We start from the raw sequence: 24,368 nt of genomic DNA on the forward strand, positions 1-24,368 counted from the left end.
ATTGTCCCAATACTTACCTGAAATGGGGGGGATTGAACACAAAAAGTGCTATTATGCTAAAATGGTAAAACATATAAGCACAAAAATACTCAGAAATAATTCTGTTTGTTTGTCTTATATTCATCTTTTTTTCCTCTAATCTGAGTTACTTGAGTATACAGCAAAAACAGCAATTTTCACTGTCACAATACTTCTGGAGGGCACTGAAAGTGATCTAATTCTGTAAATATTTATCGTGTGCCCTAAAAAGGCCATTTTAAGTTGTTGAGTATGATTCACGCATTATGTCATCTTCTTTCAAATTAGTTATCAAAGGTTGGCTTAGTTGACTTCCAGTTACGAGGCCTAACTTCAATAAGCCCATAACAATATACTTTAGATCTTACCAAATTCCAAAGACCAAAGTCTTTTACATCTGAATTGGCTTGAGACAATATCTTTTACACATGTAGAGCCATTACAAACATTATTAAAAGTAACTGTACCATATCTGGTTTGATATTCATTTAAGCACTCTGTTGATCCTTCTGTTACAACACCAACTGGTGTCACAATACATGATAGCTGCAGACATTCTGTGAAAATACAGGAAATAAGGCTCCTATCTTTAGTGCCGCTAGAATGCAAAATATCCATCCACCCATTTTCTAACCACTTTATCCATTGCAGGGTTAATTTTTTAAGAAAAGGGAGAATTGTGGGCATTAGTCAACAACATGCCCATCAAACAGGTCCTCTCATCTTTTTGACATGCGGAGGGGTTAACAACACCAAGCCTTACAGGAGAGTTAGCCCTGACCGGGAGTGCAATGTCACTAATGTCCGGTATGTCTACCACATGCTTCCAAAGATTCACACCTATGGTATATACAATCCACATTTCATGGGTTACTATTTCTACTAGTGGACCAGGAATCCTAACGCAATTTCCACACAAGGATCAGCCGGTCTATTTTAATCCATTGTACCCACAGTGCTGAAAATGGAAAAACGACCAACCCCCCCCACAGACACTTACCGTAATACTAAGCAATTCCCAACAAAAAATACTAAGCAACAAAAATACTTGCAGAAAGTTTTTGTTTTAATAAATTCACAACAAAAATAACAATCACAAAACCACAACAAAAAAATAACAACAAAAGATAGTTTCCAACTATTTCAGATGAGAGAAATCATTTAAAATGACAGAAAGTGAAGGAGATATCAAGCAACAACAACCAAATATTAGGACACAATACAAGTTTTGACAAATACAAACTATTTATTATTTTCTGACTTGAGAATTATTCATAAGCATTATGAAAGATGCACACCTTTTTCTCCAGACACAGTCTGAAATGGGCCCGAACAAATCTACAGTATTTTCCCCCCAGTGAAGTTCTAAAGTTCAAAACTTTCAGATAACCTTTTCTTTACAAAGGACTGGGCTGTTAATTATTAGACATGTTTGGTAACATGTCACTTGGCAGTCGGTGAAAAGGGTTTAGACAGAGAAGAACACACACTCGCTTATCTCATCTCTGCACTGCAGTGATCAACTCAAAGATCTCTCCTAATTACATTTTTATGCTAAGAAAACCAGGATCTTCTCAGATCTTCTTTAAAAAAAAATAGAATTCAAACTATATGTTTGCTTAAGATACAGTTGTCTTTAATGATTCCCCATGTAGGAGAAATGGTTGAAAAAATACTACCTAAGGCTCCATATACTCATCAGTGGTATTATTTCATATTTAAATATCAGGCCAAAACATTCAAACCCAGAACAAATAATTTCCGCATTTCAAAAGCCAACAAATGTAAGAAATTCAGAAACGCATTCATATATCTTCAGATCTGTGATGTTTCCCCATCACTCATAAAACATACTCGTAAAACACCTGACCAGTCATCTATTCAATTACTGCAGACAGAACTGATTAATTAATACCTTAGAGCTGTTACTGGAGCAAACACATGTCAAATGAATACAACTAAAAAACACATTTAGCTTGCTCAGTTAAGTGGTTATGTGCTGGGTGCACTCCAACCACAGAGGAGTAAACAAATGAGTCCTAGGAAGAACATTGAAAAAGGTTAAAAATGAAAGGATGCCATGTGGCCTGTCTAGCTTAGTTTCTAGTAGCTGATTGACTACACTTTCGCTGCTGGGTTACAACACAACAACACTGCTGGCAGCTGCAGTATCATCTACCCCCATCTCGATCAATAATACAGCACCAGTAAACAGGGAGACCTGCAGCACAGGACTCGGGTCGAAGAGCGAAGAGCAACTGCTGCAGAATAGCATTCTTTTGGCAAGTTCACTGAACAGAGCAGCACTAGTGGGCCACGCAAGTCTTCATGTCAGGGAGAGGGTTGCTTGAGATCTGTAAGCTTTTAGTTGAGGTATAAGCGTCAATGAGGTCAAAAGAAAGTTTGTTTGGAATAAATTAAAGGAAATAATAAGGGAAACAGGAAAAAAAAAAGAAAATAATGACCTGTGCGTTTAAATCTTCCGTCGCTTCGACAAATAACAGTGAAGATATAACTCTACCCTACTGTGAACTTTAGGATGTCAGCAGCAATGTGAAAATTTGCTTTCTGGTGTAACATACATATTAAGTGATAGCAAGGCTATAGTAGTTAAACAAGCCACAGTGGAACCAGTCCTTTGAAAACAAGACTCCACAAAACTGTTGTTTGTAGGTCAGTCAGGTTACGTATGTGAAGAGGAGACAAATGACCTTCCAGATTTAACTTATCCGTTTTTTTTTTCCAAATGGGGGAAAAGATTTTTACAGATTAAAAAAAAATGTTGTAGGATGTGCTACACAATGTATGTCTCTGTGCTAGAGAAGCAGATAATGTTGCAAAGATCACCAGATACCTACTGCTCAAAAAAAAAAACAGAAACTCACTACAGTATATACTGACATAGTCAAAACTCTCAAAACACACTTAACTTGAAGAAACAGCAGAATTTCAATTAAAGGCTTTAGTTAAATTCTCGCCATCGTCAAACACCCTCAAGCTGTACGTACTTAAGTGAGGTCATTCTCTTGCTGTGACCAAGTCATGATTCGAAAAATGCCAAAAGACGTTTTCAAAATGGATATCCCGACATTTCTTTTTCTTCCCCTGTACAACAGTCAAAAAACTGCTTCACAGCAGCAGAGGGGCCAGCCACCACTCCCCCTCGCAAAGGTGGCACTGTGTTTCAGAAGCCTGCCTGAAACAAATGGGTCATTTCAGAATTCGATTGGGTTCCGCTCCTGCCCTGCTTCTCCCAGTCTGCCATGCTGCAGTGCTGCTGCTGTCCCAGGCAAGGCTTGGCGTCCCTTCCACTTGGCTCTACAACACGTTCTTGGCAATGGCGTTCAGCGTGCGCACTTTGGCCACATCGGCCACCTTCAAGGAGTATTCGGGAGCTGACAGCGTTGCTCCCATACTCACACAGGTGTTCCTGAGACGAAGACAGGAGAGCATATTACGTCTTTTGTTAATGGTACCCCACAACCCGAGGCCATAGTTTTAAAGAATGCATTAACTCCCTGAGTTACACTTGACTTGTAAATCAATTTTATGCTAAAAACCTTCCGTTGGCCCCATAATAAAATATTCTAGGTAGGAGAGTTTAAGTTCCATGCATAAGGAACAAGCAGTGGGGCAATGTCCTTCTGCGTTCTCACTGAAAAGTATGAGAAACCCAAATTGCAATCATGTCCGGGAAGGATCCGAGTGATTTTTTATTTACTGTGTATTTTAATTTCCGTGTTATTATTGAACAGTACCATATAGGATTATGAATTGTACAGTTTATATAAATTTGGTTAAAGGCAATTCTAAACGATTTGCTTTACCATGTCGTTTTCTTAGGCATGTTCTACATGTTATATGTTTTTTTAAATATCTCAATTGCTAATTAGTTGTGACACATAAAAAATAAACCATCGCACATCATTATATTAATGTTAAAGACCTAACTGCATAGATTAACATTATACACTACATACAGTCTCAAGTTTACCATATTGATCAATAGTGGTAGCAGTAATGATTAATAGCAGTCAATAGCAGTAATGATTCTGCTGTATAAATGATGTACAGCACAGAGTCTAGATTTGGTTCAAATGACAAACAGTACCTTTTATGATAGATGTCAGACATACAATGCATAGCAACCCTCTAAACATATACAGTATATAAATCAACATTAATTAAGATTAAGATTGTTCAGGAATTGTGTTTTGGTGGGCTGTGCTATTATGTTATTGGAGTGTGTTAATCAAAGAAGTCAAACATGCATGTGCAAACGAGAATACAAGATGTAGGCATCAGGACGGATTTTAATATTTAAGAAGCTTACTATGATACAAGTTTATACTGTTTATACTGAATAGTAGCAAAAATGATTTAATCGGCTGGCATACACAAAAACAAACCAAATAATCCTGATACATTTAGAAATCTTTTTTGTTGTTTTCAAACAATAACACCCCAATGCTCTAAGTGTTTAACAGGACATGGAAGAATGACATGTCAGTTTTTTGACTTGTCAAAGACACTGTTAAGACATAAGTTTGGAAATAAATGTCATTTTATAACAACAAATTAAAACCATTAAAATGACTTTTATTCTCCGAGGCAAAATCAAATGAATATGAAGGAAATATTGAAATATTACTGTTTGGTAGCTCCTTCAAACCAATCATCTCCTGGCTGTTATACTAAGCACAGTTTAAATGCCCTGGGGAAATACAGCTGCATGTGAAAAAACCATTGCTATGAGTGTAGTGGTAAGACCACCTACATGATTGGCATTGCAATAGTGTTGTTTGTGTTCTGCTTTTGTAAAAAAAAAATATCTAACTAGTTTAACAATTTACTGGTTAAAAATAAGAAAACGTTTATGTGGTATCTCTTACTGATCGACCATGGCTGAACACAGTGTACAGCCCCAGGCACGCACCCCTACTGGTTGGCCATGGCTGAACACAGTGTGCAGCCCCTGGCACGCACCCCTACTGGTTGGCCATGGCTGAACACAGTGTACAGCCCCAGGCATGCACCCCTACTGATCGGACATGGCTGAACACAGTGTACAGCCCCAGGCATGCACCCCTACTGATCGGACATGGCTGAACACAGTGTGCAGCCCCAGGCATGCACCCCTACTGATTGGCCATGCTGAGCACAAGGTGACAGAATATGTATTTGTTGAAGGAAAAGCCCTCACCTGAACTTCATGGCTGAGTCCTTGGTGGACCGGGCTGAGCAGTGGAACTCTTGGGCCCCAGAGCCTTCCAGAATCCTTTGCAGGTTCCGCTCACTTATTCCTCCTCCTGCAAAAGGCAAACAAATACAGCACGTTGCACACTGTTTGTACCATAAGTGTGTAAAATATGAGTATATAAAATCTCGGTAAAGAACTCTGATGATATTTATACAAAGGTGACCTGGAGCAAAACAAGAACACCCTCTCCCTGAGTTACACAAGACTTGACTTGTAAATCAATATTACGCTAAAAACCTTCCGTTGGCCCCATAATAAAATACTCTAGGTAGGAGAGTTTAAGTTACATGCATAAGGAACAAGCAGTGGGGCAATGTACTTCTGCGTTCTCACTGAAAAGTATGAGAAACCCAAATTGCAATCATGTCCAGAAAGGATCCAAGTGATTTTTTATTTACTGTGTATTTTAATTTGTGTTTTATTATTGAACAGTACCATATAGAATTATGAAATGTACAGTTTAGATAAATTTGGTAAAAGGTCATTCTAATCGATTTGCTGTACCATGTCGTTTTTTAAGCATGTTCTATATTTAGTGTTCAATTATTCTAGCTATAGTGTTTTAAAACTGTATCATCATTATTTTATATCTATCTCCTATATAGGATGCTTCATGGACTGCTGCTGCTGCCTTCTCTTTCTTGCTCTCTATCCCCTCTGTGTTCAGCACAGACACCTGTTAATTATTAAGGCAGAACCTACAATTCTGCTCTTCCTCCTTTCTCATTGACATATCTGGGACAAATAAGGGAGGATCACTACAGGATCATGAATGGTAAACCTACATATGTATTTACACAATGCCTAAAAAGTGGTCGCTTCCGACTTACGTAATTTGGATTACATAAATACTGAAGGAACCAAACTCTTAAGTATCCCTGGAGTGTGTGTATTTCATTTCAAGCTGTATCAACTATTACTCCATTATGTGGACAAGGCAACACAAAACTGCAGTGGCCTATACAGAAGTTCTGCAAAATTCTTTTACCATAGAATTTAGAGAGGTTCCTATATTCCAATTGTTTCAGTCCATTGAAATGCTAAGACTCTTATTAAGATTTTAATGAATGCAACCATCTGTCAAGTGTTTTCTTTTCTGCCATGCATATAAGATACTACCCAGAGTTTCTTGGTCTCTCATTGTTATTGTTATAACCTTATTTGTACAACTTAATGGAAAACCATTATTAATGGTTTTATGTCCCGCCCAGAAGTAGTACTTTAAATATTGAGTACCACAGTAGTTCTATATCTCAATCCTACTGAAAATTACTGGCTATATTCTTAAATTCTGTATTCCCTCTGTATACACTTGCCCTTATCCCCCAACCTCATCACAAGGCAATCCTGCCAAAAGAATTGGATGGACCTGTGCTGCAAATATTTGAATGCCTCACAGAACACAGAAGACAGCAGCTTTACTTTAGGTCTGATCTAGTTATATGATCCCATGGAAAAATCCAGCTCCTGTGAGTGTTGTTGGTGGACTGATAAGTGGTACAGATGCAGCCATTCAAAGTTTGTGGTACAAACCTGTACCGCGGGCAATTACTGTACGTGTGTGCCACCGCGCCGTACCGCGGTACGTGAATGGCTGGGTAAAATGACCGACAGGGGCACTCGTGGTGCATTGGACGGTAGTGGAAAGATTTAATCATTTAATCTCTTTACTGTGCATGTTTTAATCTGCTTAGTATTGAATATTTATATGGAATTTTACAACTAAAGGAAAAATTTTAGTAGCTAAGCATAAAAAGAGGAGCATAATGCATCTGAAGGTCATAAACTATATTAATTTAGGAAAATAAACATATTATGTAAACTGTATATTGCTGGTCTTGGTATTTTAAAGAAAAATACACCCCAGTATTCCATTTCTCCCTAAACATTTTAAGCATCAAAAGTCTTACATGTGGTTAGTGTTTGGAATCCCTAGTGAGAAGATACACGGATCCTGTGCAGACGCAGGCACGGGTGGTAGATGAGGCAGGCGAACAAACCAGAACGAGAGGCAAGGTCGTATTCAAAAGGCGAAAGGCAAGTCGTAATCCAGGAAGTTCTCCGGTAGCAGACAGTCCGAGTCGAGAGGCGAGGTGCAAGGTCGAAAAGGCAGAAGGGAAATCCAAAATCCAGAATAAACGAGGTACGGGGAAAAACGCCAGGCAGAGCTCTCAAGGAGTAGACTCAATACCGAGCAGTGGGAAGCAGGTGAAGATGGTTTAAATAGCCGTGCGCACCGCAATGAGTGTGCGCAGGTGGTTTAACTCGTGCGGTGGCGTTTGTTAATAATCACCCGCTGCTGGGGCTGATTAGCTCGCTTACGCTTTGGTCTTGACTGCCTGGTGGTCGTGACAGTACCCCCCCCTTCACGGGCGGCTCCCGACGGCCGAGACGGCCGATCGGGATAGTCCCTGTGGAAGACTCCGATTAGCGCAGGGTCCAAAATATCCCTCTCCGGAACCCAGGATCTTTCTTCAGGGCCATAACCTTCCCAGTCAACCAGATACTGAAGGGTACCGCGGTTCCATCTAGAGTCAAGGATCTTGTGGACTGTATATGCCTGGTGCCCCCGAATGCGACGCGGGGGTGGCGGGCGACGTTGGGGAGCCACCAGAGGTGAGCGGTAAAAGGGTTTCAGGAGGGAGACATGGAAAGACAGGTGGATTTTAAGGGTGGGGGGAAGTGCAAGACGGAAGGTAACTGGGGTGATCCGGGAGAGTATCCTGAAGGGGCCGATATACCTAGGCCCGAGCTTCTTGGAAGGCAGGTGTAGAGGTAGGTTCCTTGTTGATAGCCAAACAAACTGGCCTCTGCGAAAACGGGGGGCTGGTCTGCGGTGTCGGTTTGCAAATTTGGCCTGGCGCTGGGTTGACTTGGCGAGAGCTGTCCTCGCCATTCTCCAGGTCCTGCACAGCTTGGAAATATATTGACGCACCGACGGCACCGCCGTGTCCGGAGGGGTGGCAGGAATGAGAGTGGGTTGATAACCTAGTGAGCAGAGGAAGGGAGAGAGACCAGTGGAGGAGGAGGTAAGAGAATTATGGGCATATTCTGCCCAGGGAAGTAGCGATGACCAGTCATCCTGCGAGCTGGAGGTGAAGGCTCTCAAAAAGGTAAGGAGGCTTTGGTTGGTCCGTTCCACCTGACCATTGGCCTCAGGATGATAACCCGAAGTCAGAGATACATGGGTCCCTAAAGCTTGGCAGAACGCTTTCCAAAAGGCCGAGACAAATTGAGGTCCCCTGTCTGAGACCACATCGTTGGGCAACCCATGTATCCGAACGACCTGTTGCACAAACAGTGATGCCATTTCCTGGGCTGTGGGCAATGCTGGGAGGGGGACGAAATGGGCTGCCTTGGAAAAACGATCAGATATCACCAAGATTACCGTATGACCTTGACTGCTAGGAAGGTCCGTAATGAAGTCCACAGCTATGTGGGACCAAGGGCGGTGTGGGATCGGAAGAGGGTGAAGGAGACCGGTCTTCTTGGCACGCGGAGTCTTGATCCTGGCACAGACCGGGCAAGCTCGGACGTACTCTGCAACATCTGATCGCATGGAAGGCCACCAGAAATCTCTGGTGAGTAGGTCCAGAGTGCGTCTGCACCCGGGATGGCCTGCAAACCGAGAGTCATGCCCCCATTGCAGGACAGCAGAACGCAAGTTGTCCGGTACAAAAAGCTTATCCGGGGGGCAGCACAAAGGAACTATAGCTCCCTTGAGGGCACGTCTGATCTGATCTTCAATAGAGCAGTGGATCGCCCCGAGGATTCTGTTAGGTGAAATGATTGGTTCCGGTGTGTAGTCCAGATCCTGGGGATCATGGAGCCTAGAGAGAGCATCAGCCCTCCCATTCTTCGAGCCAGGCGTATAGGTGATCACAAAATTAAATCGAGAAAAGAAAAGAGACCAACGGGCCTGACGGGAATTGAGGTGTTTGGCCGACTGAATGTAGGCCAGGTTCTTATGGTCCGTGATAATGACAAAGGGGTGATGAGCCCCCTCCAACCAGTGTCTCCATTCCTCCAGGGCCAGCTTGATAGCCAAGAGTTCACGATTACCGACATCATAATTAACCTCGGCAGGGGAGAGTTTCCTTGAAAAGAAGGCACAGGGATGTGGAATCTGTTTATCCCCGTGGCGCTGAGAGGACCGCCCCAACCCCATAGGCTGAGGCGTCCACCTCCACTATGAATGGCTGAGAGGGATCCGGGTGTCGTAGAAGAGGTGCCGAACTGAAGAGTTGTTTTAAGTGTAAAAATGCCTGGTTAGCCTCCGGGTTCCATTTACCCAAGCCTGGTCGATTGCGGGTTAGTGCGATGATAGGCGCCACGACGGAGCTAAAGTTCCGGATGAAACATCTATAAAAGTTGGCAAAACCTAGAAAACGTTGAATTTGCTTTAAGTTACGAGTGGCTGGCCAGTCATTGATGGCCGCCACCTTAGCAGAGTCCATCTCTACACCAACTGAGGAAATGATGTAACCCAGAAAGTGAATTTTAGAGGCATGGAAAACGCACTTCTCAAGCTTGGCGTAGAGTTTGTTGTTAATGAGTCTAGTCAGGACCTCCTGGACGTGGTGGACATGATCCCTAGGGTTGGCAGAAAAGATGAGGATATCATCCAGGTAAACCAAAACAAAATTCCCAATAATGTCCCTAAAGATGTCATTCATGAATGACTGGAAGACAGCCGGGGCATTAACAAGACCAAAAGGCATCACCTGATATTCATAATGTCCATGGGTGGTCATAAAGGCCGTCTTCCACTCGTCCCCTTCACGTATCCTGATAAGGTTGTAAGCCCCCCGTAGATCTAATTTCGAGAAGATGGAGGCTCCCCGTACGGACTCCAAAGCGGCTGGAATTAAAGGCAGGGGGTAGCGATGTTTAACCGTAATGGAGTTCAGTCCTCTGTAATCAATACACGGCCGCAAAGAGCCGTCCTTCTTCCCAATAAAGAAAAAACCCGCACAGGCTGGAGAAGAGGAGGGACGAATGAATCCTGACTCCAGAGCCTCCTTCATATAATCTTGTAAAGCCTGGTTCTCTGCCTGAGTGAGAGGGTAGATCCGTCCTTTGGGTGGAAGGGTTCCCGAAAGCAACTCTATAGCACAGTCACAGTTACGGTGAGGTGGAAGCAAAAGAGCCTTCTGCTTATCAAAGGCTTGTTTCAGATGCCTGTATTGGGGTGGGATGGTAGAGTGCTCCTCCATAGAGGTTACTGCAGCAGCAACCTTAACCGGCTGACGACAACAGTTGACATGACAGGAGTGGCTCCAGGCAATGAGCTCATTCTTGTCCCAGGAGATGTGGGGATCGTGCTTCTTGAGCCAGGGAAGACCTAGGATTACCGGGTAGGCAGGCGAGTCCAGGAGAAGGAGTGAAATTTCCTCAACATGAGTAGCACCAACTGTTAGAGAGAGAGGGACGGTCTGCCATGTAATCCATCCAGGTGCAATCGGGGATCCATCCAGAGCTTGAATACAGATCGGGGGTGAGACCGGAGCCAGGGGAATATCCCACTTCTTAGCAAAAGTGACGTCTATAAAGTTCCCCGCTGCCCCTGAGTCAACAAAAACCAAAAGGGGAAGTTGTGCGTCAGCCCAAGAAATTTCAGCTGGGAATAAAGGGCCTGATGAGGTTTGAGAAAAAACAGCACTACTGACTCCAACAGTAGGCTGCGGAAGGGTTCGAGAGGGACAAGGGGGTTTCAAGGGACAAGCAGAGAGAAGGTGATCATGTGCAGAGCAATAGAGACACAGTCCCTCCCGACGGCGCCTTTCCTTTTCCTCCGAGGAAAGGGGTGCATGATGCCGAGTGGGCACCGTGGGGGTAGTACCTTCAGGACGGCCAGGACTGCTTCCATCATGACTCTCTGCTCTCCGCAGCCGAATGCGGGTGTCCAGTTCAACCACCTGAGCGATTGCCGATACGAGAGAGCGGTTGTGAAGTGGCGAGAGCACCAGGTGGTCCTTTAGATCTTCTTATAAAAAAGGCAAATCAGGGCTTCAGGGTTACAGTCAGACTCCGTGGCGAGGGCTTGGAAGTTAGCCACATAATCATTCAGAGATCCATCACCCTGACGAAGCGAGGCGAGCCGGAGATGAGTCAGGTCCGGGTTGACTGGAGAAAAACGTGCCTGGAGCTGGTCAGCAAAAAGCTGGAAATCAGCAAACTGAAAGTCTCCCCTAGAAAGCAACACAGCTGCCCAGTCCAGAGCCTTGCCAGTGAGCAAGGAAAGGGCGAAACCGATCTGCTCCCGGGGAGAAAAAAAATGCTCAGGATGCAACTGGAAAGTCAAGGAGCATTGCGCAATAAAACCCCTACAGCCCGCGGTGTTGCCGTCATATCTTTCCGGGAGAACAAACGGTGAGGCTACGGGAGGGGTGGGCGGGGTTACAGGGATTGGAGCAGTGGTCTGTGCTGGAGGCGAAGGGACAGGGGAGGGCGGAAGGCTAGCGACGTGATTGGAGAGAATGTGAAGCGAAGATTGAAGCTGGGTGAGAGCTTGGGAATGGCGATTAAAAAGTGAGCAAAAAGCTTGTGCGTCCGCGGGATCCATCTTTCGGCTCGGTATTCTGTTAGGAATCCCTAGTGAGAAGATACACGGATCCTGTGCAGACGCAGGCACGGGTGGTAGATGAGGCAGGCGAACAAACCAGAATGGGAGGCAAGGTCGTAGTCAAAAGGCGAAAGGCAAGTCGTAATCCAGGAAGTTCTCCGGTAGCAGACAGTCCGAGTCGAGAGGCGAGGTGCAAGGTCGAAAAGGCAGAAGGGAAATCCAAAATCCAGAATAAACGAGGTACGGGGAAAAACGCCAGGTAGAGCTCTCAAGGAGTAGACTCAATACCGAGCAGTGGGAAGCAGGTGAAGATGGTTTAAATAGCCGTGCGCACAGCAATGAGTGTGCGCAGGTGGTTTAACTTGTGCGGTGGCGTTTGTTAATAATCACCCGCTGCTGGGGCTGATTAGCTCGCTTACGCTTTGGTCTTGACTGCCTGATGGTCGTGACAGTTAGTTCGAAACATTTTTACGTGCTCTTTCTGACCATCTTACTGTACTTTTATATACTTTGTGAAAATTGATTGTTTTAACCTCTTCTGCGAATACACTCATTATCGGATTAAACAAAAGCATACTTTTAGAATTGGATTAATAGGGAATATAATATGGATTTGCGTACCTAAATAAATTAATAACGGTATAACTATATTCATATACTGTTGCACAAACAGTAGTATAAGACTTTCCATTGATACAGTATGTGTATGGCTGTTTCAGTGATTGTCACATGACTTGGTAGCTTAAGTGACTGATTTATAATCCTGAGGTCGAGTGTTCAAACCCAGCATTCGCCATAAGTTTTCTTTTAACAAATAAACATTTCTTTGAAAAACTAAAATAGCAAATATTATTGGCATTATATTGACCTTTTTTATATTTCTACATATCACAACATGTTTGTACTGTGCACAGCGGTACCGCAGGGTGTAGGGCGCAAATCCATGTGAGCTGCGCGGTTCTCATCTCTCTCTCTGCGGTAGTATAGGTAGAATAGTAGAATAGGGCGAGTCTTTAAATGACACTCCATCTTCCCCCACTGACATGTTTTCTTAGAAAAACAGATTCACAATGCAAAGCTGTGTCAGTCTTCTGTGTAAAAAAAATCGGTCTGAACACCATGGGTGCTGTTTTTAAGACGCTGCTGAGTAAAATATAGGAATTTTCCTGCTGTCAGCAGTATTGTGTAGTTTTATGTACAGGCTGTGAAAAGTAGAGGTCTTTAAATTAAGGCTGGGCAAACAATTTTTTACATTCTTAAAAAATAAATAAAAAACGAGATAAAATTATGTGCCCCTGCTTAGACATAGCACGACTTTAAAAGCTATGAAAACAGGTTTTCGATAATTAATAACATGATCAGCTCGTGTTCATCTTAGAATCTCTGTCTACGCTGTAAGGTTTTTACTTCTTAATTAAACGTTTAAAATTAAAAAAATTCATAAAAACAACACACGTTTCAAATAGTCTTTTTTCCCCAATCAGAGGCTCTGAAAACAGCGTGCCGCCCACTGCGCTGTGTCAGAGGGGGAGGTAGCACTGGGAAGGAGGAAGGGCGGAGCTCAGTATTGCACAATGTCTGTAAAGCAGCAATTGCATCTGTGTTCATAAATTAGTGTTTAAAATTAAACAACGTAAATAATTTTCTTTGACTTCTCAGTCTCTTAATTATCATTAAGCACAGGTTTCTTTTTTGATACCATCGTTAGACAAAGCAGGAACTTATTGTTCTTTCTAATGACATTACATGTGGAAACATTACAGATTACAGATTTTAATCATCTTTAATTTTGTTATACATTTTAGAAAAGTTTCATCTATGCATGCACCACAAAACTATTCTCGATTGTATTTCTGAATGCTATGTATAAAAAAAAAACTTGCAGCTTACTCAACGATTCTAAGATGATCACGAGGAAGTGTACTGCATGTCTAATGGTCTAAGCAAAACAGCCCATCCTCCAATTACCCAGACTGTAAGCATGGGAATAAAGCTTTGTTTGATTTCTGAAACCCTTGTCCTGTTTTCATTCAGGTAAGGGTCAACTATATACATAATAGTGCTGACAGCAGGAAAATTCCTATAATTTACTCAGCAGCGTCTTAAAAACAGCACCCATGGTGTTCAAACTGATTTTTTTTACACAGAAGACTAACACAGCCTTGCGTTGTGAATCTGTTTTTCTTAGAAAACGTGTCCGTGGAGGGAGATGGAGTGTGTGTCTTTCATTGGAAGACTTGCCCTGTTCTACTTTGAAAATACCTGTGAAACCGGTTTGTTTACAAACAATGTAAACGCAGAGACTCAGACAGTGGAGTGAAAATCGGCACAGGGGGCACTCCCGGGGGGGAGGGAGAGAGATTTGAAAACCGTGCAGCCCCAGGCGAATGCACAATATTAATGTAGGGCTTTCTAGCTCACGTGGATTTGCGCCCTATACCCTGCGGTACTGCTGTTCACATACAGTACGAACATGTTGCGATATTTAGAAATACAAAAAAGTCAATAGAGTGTCCATAATATTGCTATTTTGCTATTGCTATTTTAGTTTTTCAAAGAAATGTTTGTTAAAAGAAAACTCGTGGCGAGATTTGAACACCCGACCTCTTGCTTATAATTCAGTCACTTAAACCATCACGCCACTGACGCAGTCACTTGACAACCAGTGGAACAGCCATACACATATACTACTGTTTGTGTTACAGTGCACGAATATAATTATATCATTATTAATTTGTTTAGACACACGATTCCATATTAAATTCCCTATTAATCAAGTTCTGAAAGTATGCTTTGTTTACTCCGATGACCAGCATATTCGCAGAAAAGATAAAAACGATCAATTTTCACAAAATATATAAACGTACAGTAATATGGTCAGAAGGAGCACGTAAAAACGTTTCAAAATAACCACATGTAAGACTTTGATGCTTAAAATGTTTAGGGAGAAATGGCATAGTGGTGTGTATTTTTTTATTTAAACTACCAATACTAGCAATATATAGTTTACATAATATGTTTATGTTCCTAAATTAATATCATTTATGAGCATGTGAAAGGCATGGTGAATCGGAGATTCTCAAAACTTACTTTGTATGATTGGAAACGAATACGTGATCAACGAAAAGCTGTGGTGTTACTTTTTGTCAATGAAAAAATAGTCTTTTCATTTACAAAGACGGTTACAAAGAATGTGGACCAGGATAATACTTTGAGTTTACAGCTTGTCCAAGGTCATACATTATTAATATTATTAGTAATATCTTCGGTAAAGACTTTGATGCATAAAATATTTCTGCATAATTAAAATATTTATGATAAAGGTAGGCTGTGTACTTTTGCCCAACTGAGCAATCTTGCTTTCATAAAATATACCAACTTTTTCATGTATGATGCTGTGACACACAGTTTAAATTTAAAAGCACAAATGCTGTACATGAGAGGTTAAGCTTTATCAGCTCCTCCTGGCGGTTTTACAAGGTGATTCCGGATACTATTAACATCATTTAATTTACATATGGTAATTTGCGGTATGACGCGAAATTACGCGTTATACCGCGTTTTTGATGTGACACGCCCACTGCGTTATACCGCAGCGTACCTTGCTTGTTTTGAATGGCTGCATCTGTACTCCTCCCTCTTAACCAGAATACCAAAGCCCCAGTATGGTGTAACTGTGAGCACTGTGCTGCAGGAGGAGCTGACATTTGGATCAGCCATTAAACCAAGGTCTTGACTAATTGATCATTAATGATCCAAGGGTACTGTTAGTAAGAAAAGGGGTTTTACCCCAGTACCTGGTGGGCCAGATTGCGCAAGTCCAGAGTGAAATACTTTATAGTCAGGACGTCAGCTTAATGTCTCATTTGAAGGATGACACCTCCCTGTACAGCATGGGTGTCCCCTGACACCACACTGGGGCATTTGTTTGGAAATTCCAGGCCAAAGGGAAGCATGCCACCTACTGGTCCACCAAAAAGAAAATACCCACCGCACTGCAAACCAACTTTTTTTTGTTTTGATCTTGCTAGTAGGAAATGAAAACCTGGTTCAGATACCAGAAGTCAAACTAAATGCACAGCAGTTACTGCACTTGTAAGGTGCTTTTAAGCTGACATTTATGATTAAGATCAAATAAACTGGTAGGATTTAATGCAGCTCAAACTGGCAAACCTGTTCAAAAGACAGCTCCTGATATAGTATGTCAGACAGAATAGGTACACCTCACTTTTACACAAAACTACTGACTTTTTGTGCAAAAGTGATAGTTGCAAAGGTTTCAATGTGTACTTACCAGGCATAACAATTATTCTTCCTTTAGCCTGTTAAGAAAAGAAAAAAAGGTTTTAGTTAAATGTGTCAGTGTCACTAGGAAAAATGTACTCCCCTTGAGAGAGGGAAGAGAGACACTTAAAAACAATACGTGAGCAGGAGGCTGCCTCTGCCAACAAGCCATCCTGCCAAACAACATAACTGCGGGCAGCAAAGGGCTCCCAACCTCTCCAGTACAGCTCAATTAAAACACCGGGGAGAAAAAACTGCAACAGAAGCAGCATTATGGTCAGAGAAAAATATCATGGAAATTGAATTACAAGCAGACAAAGAGCAGGAGAAAGTGGACATCTTGCTTTAAACATCTGATGACTAAAATGTCCTCTGTCCTTTTTTGTGTGTCAGTGTGACTTAGGAACAATCTTAAATTGTGTTTCAAAATTCCCTTATATATTAATGTTTTGTTTATTCAACATCACATACTGTATCTAGTGCAGTTATTTAGAGTTGGCACTAATATACATACAGTAACTACTTTATTGGATATAATAACCACCATAAAACAACTGCTCGAATATGAGTGAACAATCATCTATGGGACGATATGGGAAAGTAGTAAAAAAAGCACTAGTTCTCAAGTTTCATTACTTGACTATACTTGACAATACTCCTTATACTAGGCAGAAAAGATACGCTCTCTTAACTTAATGTGTTCAAGATCAGCTGATGTAGCAGAATTTGAAATAATTATTGAAACAAAGGAAAAAATTGATTTATAATACAACATAAACAAGACAATAATATACAGTATCTTGAGTAGATATAAAAAAAAAATGTAATGCTGCTGTAGCACAACATGACTACCTGAGACTTCTTCGTCAACAGCTGGGAACCACCCTTAATTGACGTTAACAAAATTAGTCCCAGCATGAACTTCTAGACTCCCGTCCTCAGCTCATTTTCTTTCAGTTAATTACTTCAGGATCCAATGTAATAACAATCTTCCGAAAACATGTTTTGTCTCCAAATCGGGGATGGTTGTTGTATGGCAAAAGGTTCTGTATCTTATGAAAACCTCAAGGCAACTTTCAAACTCTTTTGCATACTGTCCTCTTTCACAGGACCCAAGCACTGACTACCAACGGCAGGCGATATCTACCTTCTAATTGAGAATGAGAAGAATAACCTCCTTACCTTACCCCCCTAGTTGCTGATCTCTTTTTAATCTCTCCATTAATTTACAGATTGCTGCCTGCCAATACTGCTCCCTGACTCCCACACATCCACCCTTTTTAACTTATTCCTGGCCAGTTTTACCTTTGTTTTCCCCATCCCACCTGTTTCCCTTATTTTTTTGTTCTCTTTCCCTCTTTCCTCCACACACCTGAAGTGGTTCCATAGCCAAAATGTTGTGTGCTTCACTCTTTCATTTTACATTTCAAAAGTGCCTCAACCTCTACATGTGTCTTTGCAGCTAACACATTTACACAGCTCCTCACTCTCATTTCTTCATGAAAATAAAGCAAAAGGCTCACCAATCATGTCAGTGATTTTTGCATATTTCTTATTGTTATTAGTATCATGATGTCCTGTTTCCAAAATTACTTCCAATATAGTCATTTCCAGCAGTAATATGTTCAAAGATCCTATTCCTACCCTCCACAAAAAAATAAAACCCATTACTTGATTACATCACAGGTTCTGGCACTAGTTGCGATCATTTAAATCAGTGTTTCCCAAAGTGGGGTACACAAAAGGTTTTCAGGGGGTACGTGGCAGAATTTTTTATTTTACTTTATCATAGTTTTTTAGCATTATTTAGAGTTATTTTATTAACTATTATTCCTAATGTAGTATACAGTACATGTACAGTATAAGCTTCATAATATATTAAGTATTAAGAAATAAATACCATATTTGCTCTAGTCTAGATAAAATAGTATGATTATCACTACCCTCAAATTATCTTTGCCCGAAATGGGGTACTTTAAGACTAAAATCTCAAAAGGGGTACGCAATTATTGAAGGTTTGGGGGACACTGATTTAAATCAATGCCAGTGCAAAATTTCCTGAATGGTAAACATTGAAGGGTGCTGAGAACCAGGTGTCTCTCAATAATAATGTTGTTCAACCATAGTAACTAGGCAAGACATACTTGCATAACCATAAATTATTAAAAACTAATGATTTATAAACATGCACCACACAACATACAAAAATCGTAAAATGACATTTCAGTTCTTTTCAATATGGCATCTGCAAGACCTTTGAGGTGTTGATTGGTGGTGCAGGAAGGCTAAACGTACAGTTTCTCACCTGTTCCACCAGTCGCTTGATCAGAGGCAGACCTTCCAGGGCCGAGCTGTCACTTCCACTTGTCAGCACCCTCTCGAATCCCAGTGAGATCAGCGTTTCCATGGCAAGCATAGGGTCGTGCACCATGTCAAAGGCTGAGGGGAGCAGTGCACAGTGAGAACAGAGCATTAGGCCAGTTTCACTCTCAGGATCCCCTGTCTGCCATGAGACAGGCAATGACTGTGCACCTGTAGAGAACTGGGAGAGGGTGGCGTCCTGTAAATATTTGTCTCTTGAGACAAGCTTAAACTGACTGAAACTTTTTAAGCTTGCTGGCTGTGTTATTGGGCAACTGGCTAACTCAGAGCCCTAAAAATATATATATATACATGAGATGTACTCTAATCTTAAGAGTGTGGCTATGCTTTTTTTTTAAACTTACATCTCACTTTCCTTAATTCCTTTTTCCCACACCAATTTTGCAAAATACAGAAAAAGTGTCTATCAACTAGTGTCTGTCAAGCAGCATCATTTGAGAAAGACATTAGTAAATGGCATCACTAGTGCTCTGATCTGGTCTGGCGAGTACTAATGATAATAACGAATGACTACAGTAATTCTGGAATCCCGGCAACATACAGTAGGGTGCAAAGGGGGAAAAAAGCGCATGAATGATCTTGTCTGGACAGGATGCCAGCCCATCTATGGGCCCCTGAGAAATGGACAATGTACTGTAGAACAGTCAATCGAACCTAGCCAGAGTGATGTGTACATGCAAACTGTATTCAAACCACAGGACACAATATTTAACAGTGCAAATATATAAAATTTGAAGATCAACAGGGAACAATCACCTAAAAGTGTATACTTAAATTTAGGACACCAGTAATGAGCCCTTGACTTTTTCCAATATACATGAAGAATTACAAAACATGCTGAATGGGACTGAGGAAAACTTTTTTTGTATTTAAATTGAAAATGTCCAACATTTTTCCTTGCTCCCAAATATTGTGAGTTCATGCGGAACCCTTCAGTCCTTTCAATGTCCCCTCAAATTCCAATACTCCTCTAACAGTAAAAAATATTGCATCGTGAAGCTGACCTCCCTACACACAACACAAATGTTTTATTTGTGCCACTGAAAGTCTTGTCTGTGCATTCTTCCTTCCTGGGATACAGCACATTCTTTTTTGGCCTAAAATAAATAGAGGCAATTTACCTCTGTGGAAAGTGACTGGCAGGGGCCTGCACGCAGCTGTAAAGACAGAAAGAGAAGCAAAACGAAACAGTTTGAATTTGAGAGAGTAACTGGTAATTGTAACTTTAACTGCTGCAACTGGCTGTAAGCAGGCAAGATGCATGTTCATAAGATGTGCTACCTCATGGAGTTACTCTGTTGTGCTGTATAAATGGAAAGACACAAATAACAGTACTTTTGAATTTGCAGCAAATTACTTGCCATTATCAGCAAGACACACACAATTAAATGGGCACATCAAAAGTTTTTTTTTCCCCCCAATTCCATCTCCTTCACCCTCAGTAGAATTCTATTCATAAAATTATTGTCATCCCTACGGAACCAAAAGCACTTTATGTATAGCAGTCACCACCTCATCCACCAAAGTAATGCATCTCCTACCCGGGTGATACACAGCAGCCATTCTGCACTAGCTACCGCACTGGGAAATCAGAAATAAAACTAAGAAACTAAAAACAAAAAAAAAACCTAAGAAACTCATCAATTATGATTTAACATGGTCCCAGCATGTAATTGGAGCTACAAAGAAGGCACAACTGCACCTTTACTTCCTCAGACAGTTGAAAAAATTGTTCTATCTTCAACTGTCCTTACCACCTTTTACAGGTGCGCTATTGAATGTGCTCAACGTGGTATCAGAGTGTGGTTTGGCAGCAGCCCGTTATCTGACTGGAAGGCATTACAGTAGGTAATCAGGTCAGCCCAGTCCATCATTGGAGTACAGCTCCAATGGATATTTTTACAACTCGCTGTCTCAGGAAGGCTGGAAGTATCGCTAAGGATACCCAGTCATCCTGGTTTCTCATTTTTGTCCCTCCTTCCCTCTGGGAAGCGTTATAGTAGCATAAAGGCATGAACTTCCAGATTCAGAGACAGTTTCTGCTCACAAACTGACAGATTACTAAACTCTACCCCTACCACTGACTCACACTGATGTTATTTTTTTAAGTTGGTATTTAACTTGTTACTGCTGCTGCTGTTCTGTGTTTATGTTTTTTAGTGTTTCCTGAATGTCTCTGTATTGGAGCATAAATGCATATAAGCATTTCATTGCGCTTGTGCATATGACAATAACTGAACTGAGCTAAACTGAAGAAACTGCCTCATCGGCTGAACTAAGGGGGAACTTTAACCCAGACCGCACAACCACAGTGGGACTCGGCAACTGCAGCAGCACGACAGCAGCCGTACCAAGCAGCTCCACACACAGCTCTGTGTCCACCCGGCCGTCCTCGGTCAGCGCCCCCAGCACCAGCCCGTCTGCACCATGGTTCTTGCACAAGTGAATGTCCGTCTTCATGACCTCCACCTCACGGTCCGAGTACAGGAAGTCCCCTCCGCGTGGCCGGATCATTACAAACACCGGGATCCGGACATACTGCTTCACCACCTGCAGCAGGCCTGTGAAGGGCAAAGAAAAATGCCTGAATCCGGAAAACCGCAGGATTGACAAACATGTTCCAGAGAGCAGAGATCACACTGCCAATAGACAGTGAGAAAACAAAATGCAAGGGTGATTAGCTTAAAAAAAACTAATGAAGGGGTCATCTACCCAGATCCTAAAGAGTCTTATCAAAATGTTGCAGGGTATATCAATATTGTGGGTGGCATGGTGGAGCAGTGGTTAGCATTGTTGTCTTGCAGCACTGGGGCCTTGGGTTCAATTGTGGACCTGGGATGCTATTTGTGTGAAGTTTGTACTGTATGTTCTCCATGGTTTCCTCCCACAGCCCAAAGACACACTTGTAGGTGAACTGACTTCTGAGAAAACTTGCCCTGGTGTGTTTGTGTCTGTGTGTTTGTCCTGTGTTGGACTGGCTTCCTGACCAAGGTTGTACCTTGCCTTGCCCCCTTGCTTGCCACGACAAGTTCCGGTTCCCTAGCAACCCCAACTTGGAAGAAGCAGATAGAAAATGGATGTTTGGGTACTTACAATTGTATTTTCACAATTTATTGTGGTTTTTCCTTACAGCAGTTCTCCATAGTTCTAGCATGTATTCACTGTGCTGTGCCACAGTGGACCACTAATATTTTATGTTGTATTACAGATAATACTTCTTTATTAATACTTAATACTATCATTATGGTATGCTGTGGTACTCCCAAAGTCTGGACAAGCACAAATGTCATTAAAACTACAGAAAAACAAAAGTAAGGCAAAATCATGGTAAAAGTGCAGAAATATAATTCTTATTAACCGTGGTAAGGCACATTCCTGCTGTCTGACCATGGAACTAGAAAACATAAAGTAACTGATGAATCAAATAACGTCAGTTACAGAACCATGAGGGTGAAAACCAAGAGAGTCTGTGACTCAACAGAGCCCTGCAGTGAGGTGCAGAAGTGCATACTGAAGACTGAATATGAAAGGCTGTAGAAACCAGAAAAGGATACCCTGCTACATTGTTTAAGATGGCTCCTTGGAAGTTGGGATGAGATAATTGGATCAATGGCCTACTAGGATTCAAACATACAAGAGAAACTATAGTGTGTAGGCAGGCATAACCCACAAAGCACCACTGAAGAGAAGATGTGTGTTGCAGTGGACTTACCGATACTGGGTGTGATGCCTCCCTCCAGCAGACTAGAACACAGCTCAATTCGGCCGGCACCTGCGGACATAAAGCACCACATTGCTAAAGCAACCACAACCACCCTCAGCTTACAGCTGTTGTTTCCCCAAGAGGTAAACAACGCCAAAGTGCTTCCCAGCAGTTCCACGAGACTGTGTAATTATTTCTTTATATATATCTCAAGCACGTTTTCCTTTCTTAAAGAAAGAAAAAACAAGTTCAAAGAAAGAACAAACAAATAAGGCCCAAACAACAGCAGTCAAGGCAGTCTATAATATTATTTAATCTTAATAGGCTCTTATATAACAACACAGACAGGGGCAGAAAAGCACCCTCACCGATATAATATAGTGGCAGACAGATCTTATTCTAATACTGCCCACATGGTAGTTAAGGGAGTATGGGCTGTTAATATCAAAACATTACATTATTTTATTACATTATTTAATTATTTATTCCAGATATTTATTTTGGAAAGAGTTATACAATTATATCCGAGTGCAAAATAAAAATCACTGACCCTAGCAAATGCCCATGGATATTGTTCTTCTTAGATTCCCTATCTACTTCACCACTTAATTTCAGGCAATTTCCAAAATTGGGATTTCATTAAATTTATTAGTATGGCCAAAATGTTGTTAAAAAGTTGCTTTTACAGCAAACATTTTAAAAGCTACAATTAGAGGAAAGGCTTTGCTAACAGCAACCATGCCTTAATGGAACATTTTAATCTAACAAACCATTTTAAGAAAGGTCAAGTGCTACGAGCAACATTCCACGCAACGTTACAGTTTTTGCAAATAACTTCCATTTGAAGTTAGGTTTAAAAAATTCATCTGCAGAAAAAGGGAGCAAAATGTGCAGAGGTTTCACTGTACCTCCCCTCTCAGCATTGATGGCAGACTCTACTGAGTCCACACACACCTCCATCAGAAAGTTCTCTGCCATCCTGCAGAGAGAGAAAACCACAGGCCATCTTAATTGCTAAAAACATGGCAATCATAAAGCATGGCTCAAACCAAATCATTTATTCACTTTTGATCCTTGTATTTAAAAGAGTTTCAGGCATTCCATTTTGAAAATCATTGATATAACCACATTAGGTTTGTTTTTTTTAAACAGCCTTTTCAGCAATTGCAAAATTATACCCTTAAAACTGGAGATTTATTCCAACAAGGACGTTACACGCCCAGGGTCTAAGTCTGAATGACATTCACTGTCAGAAACGGTTTTAAAGCTTAACCTAGTTTTAATGTCACCAAGAGGTAGAGTAGATGGTCAGATCCAAGTCTCTTATCTTAAACCTCTGGTTTAAGGGGCTGATTGATCCTCTTATGAGTTTCTGAGCTTCGATACTTTTTTCAGTTGTAACAATTGCTCCTTGTTGTGCAGATGACAAACAGGGCGATTGTAGTGTTTAGCTATCGAATAATACCATGCAGGAAATTCTTTTCGGACAATTTCTTTTTTTTTTAAATCACAGCCGTAAAACGGCTTTTATGGCTGCCGAAGGGGCTGTGTTCCCGTTAGTGGCTTAGTTACACGAGCACACTAAAAATAAACTGAGGTTTTGGGACTACTGCTCTTCGACAATACGAACAGATACATCGTCGTGAGCAATGACCCCAGTCTGCTCTTTAATATGCAGCTCCATCAACTACAGTATACTTTCTGCTAAGCGCAGGCGAAGTGGATGCAGTATTTGTCGTTTGATATACAGTACGGAATAAGACTCTTTCTATCCCAGACCACCATCTACCAGGCTTGCAGCACTTAACTTTCTACTGCTGTGGGCAGTAAAAGGGCTTTGCCGTGAAAATAAACACACTAAAAAAGCTGCAGTGCATTTGCAATACTGTTGGCTGACTCCGGCTTTTCATTTTATAATGAATTTTGGCATACGTATCCCGAACCTTTCCTGAATGGTTACCTGTCAACTTTTTTAGGACTCCTGCACACACCAAACCCTTGACCCTCTCATCGCAGCCCGGTGATTCGCTCCTCCTGACCGCGGTAGCCAATGACAGCGAGGGGGCTGCGGTGAAGCCTCTGAGGAGGTCGACATGTTGGTCACCTGATAAGGACTTCGAGGAAAATACAGCAATTAAATCTGACCGCAATCCTCT

At 41.7% G+C, this 24,368-nt stretch overlaps 1 protein-coding gene across 1 annotated transcript; it reads right to left on the bottom strand.

Annotated features, from left to right (window-relative positions):
- Positions 1 to 1,078: 1,078 nt before the first annotated feature.
- cutc (cutC copper transporter homolog (E. coli)) lies at positions 1,079 to 24,348 on the bottom strand. The gene is made up of 9 exons (XM_069189260.1): positions 24,173 to 24,348; positions 23,121 to 23,191; positions 22,222 to 22,281; positions 20,861 to 21,070; positions 19,631 to 19,666; positions 18,433 to 18,566; positions 16,138 to 16,165; positions 5,222 to 5,327; positions 1,079 to 3,448 (listed from the first exon to the last, which is right to left on the bottom strand). Exons 2-9 carry the CDS (start codon positions 23,188 to 23,190, stop codon positions 3,337 to 3,339), a joined length of 756 nt encoding a protein of 251 aa, XP_069045361.1. The 5' UTR covers position 23,191; positions 24,173 to 24,348; the 3' UTR covers positions 1,079 to 3,336.
- Between the last annotated feature and the right edge of the window lie 20 nt (positions 24,349 to 24,368).

Source organism: Lepisosteus oculatus, chromosome 4 (assembly GCF_040954835.1).
Source record: "Lepisosteus oculatus isolate fLepOcu1 chromosome 4, fLepOcu1.hap2, whole genome shotgun sequence".
NCBI classification, from domain to species: Eukaryota; Metazoa; Chordata; class Actinopteri; order Semionotiformes; family Lepisosteidae; genus Lepisosteus; species Lepisosteus oculatus.

Coding starts and splice junctions, on each gene's coding strand:
- cutc (XM_069189260.1), bottom strand. CDS start 23,190: ATGGCAGAGAACTTTCTGATGGAGGTGTGTGTGGACTCAGTAGAGTCT. Junction 19,667..20,860: donor GCTGTGTGTGGAGCTGCTTG/GTACGGCTGCTG, acceptor CTGTCTTTACAG/CTGCGTGCAGGCCCCTGCCA. Junction 5,328..16,137: donor AAGAATAATTGTTATGCCTG/GTAAGTACACAT, acceptor TGCCTTTTGCAG/GAGGAGGAATAAGTGAGCGG.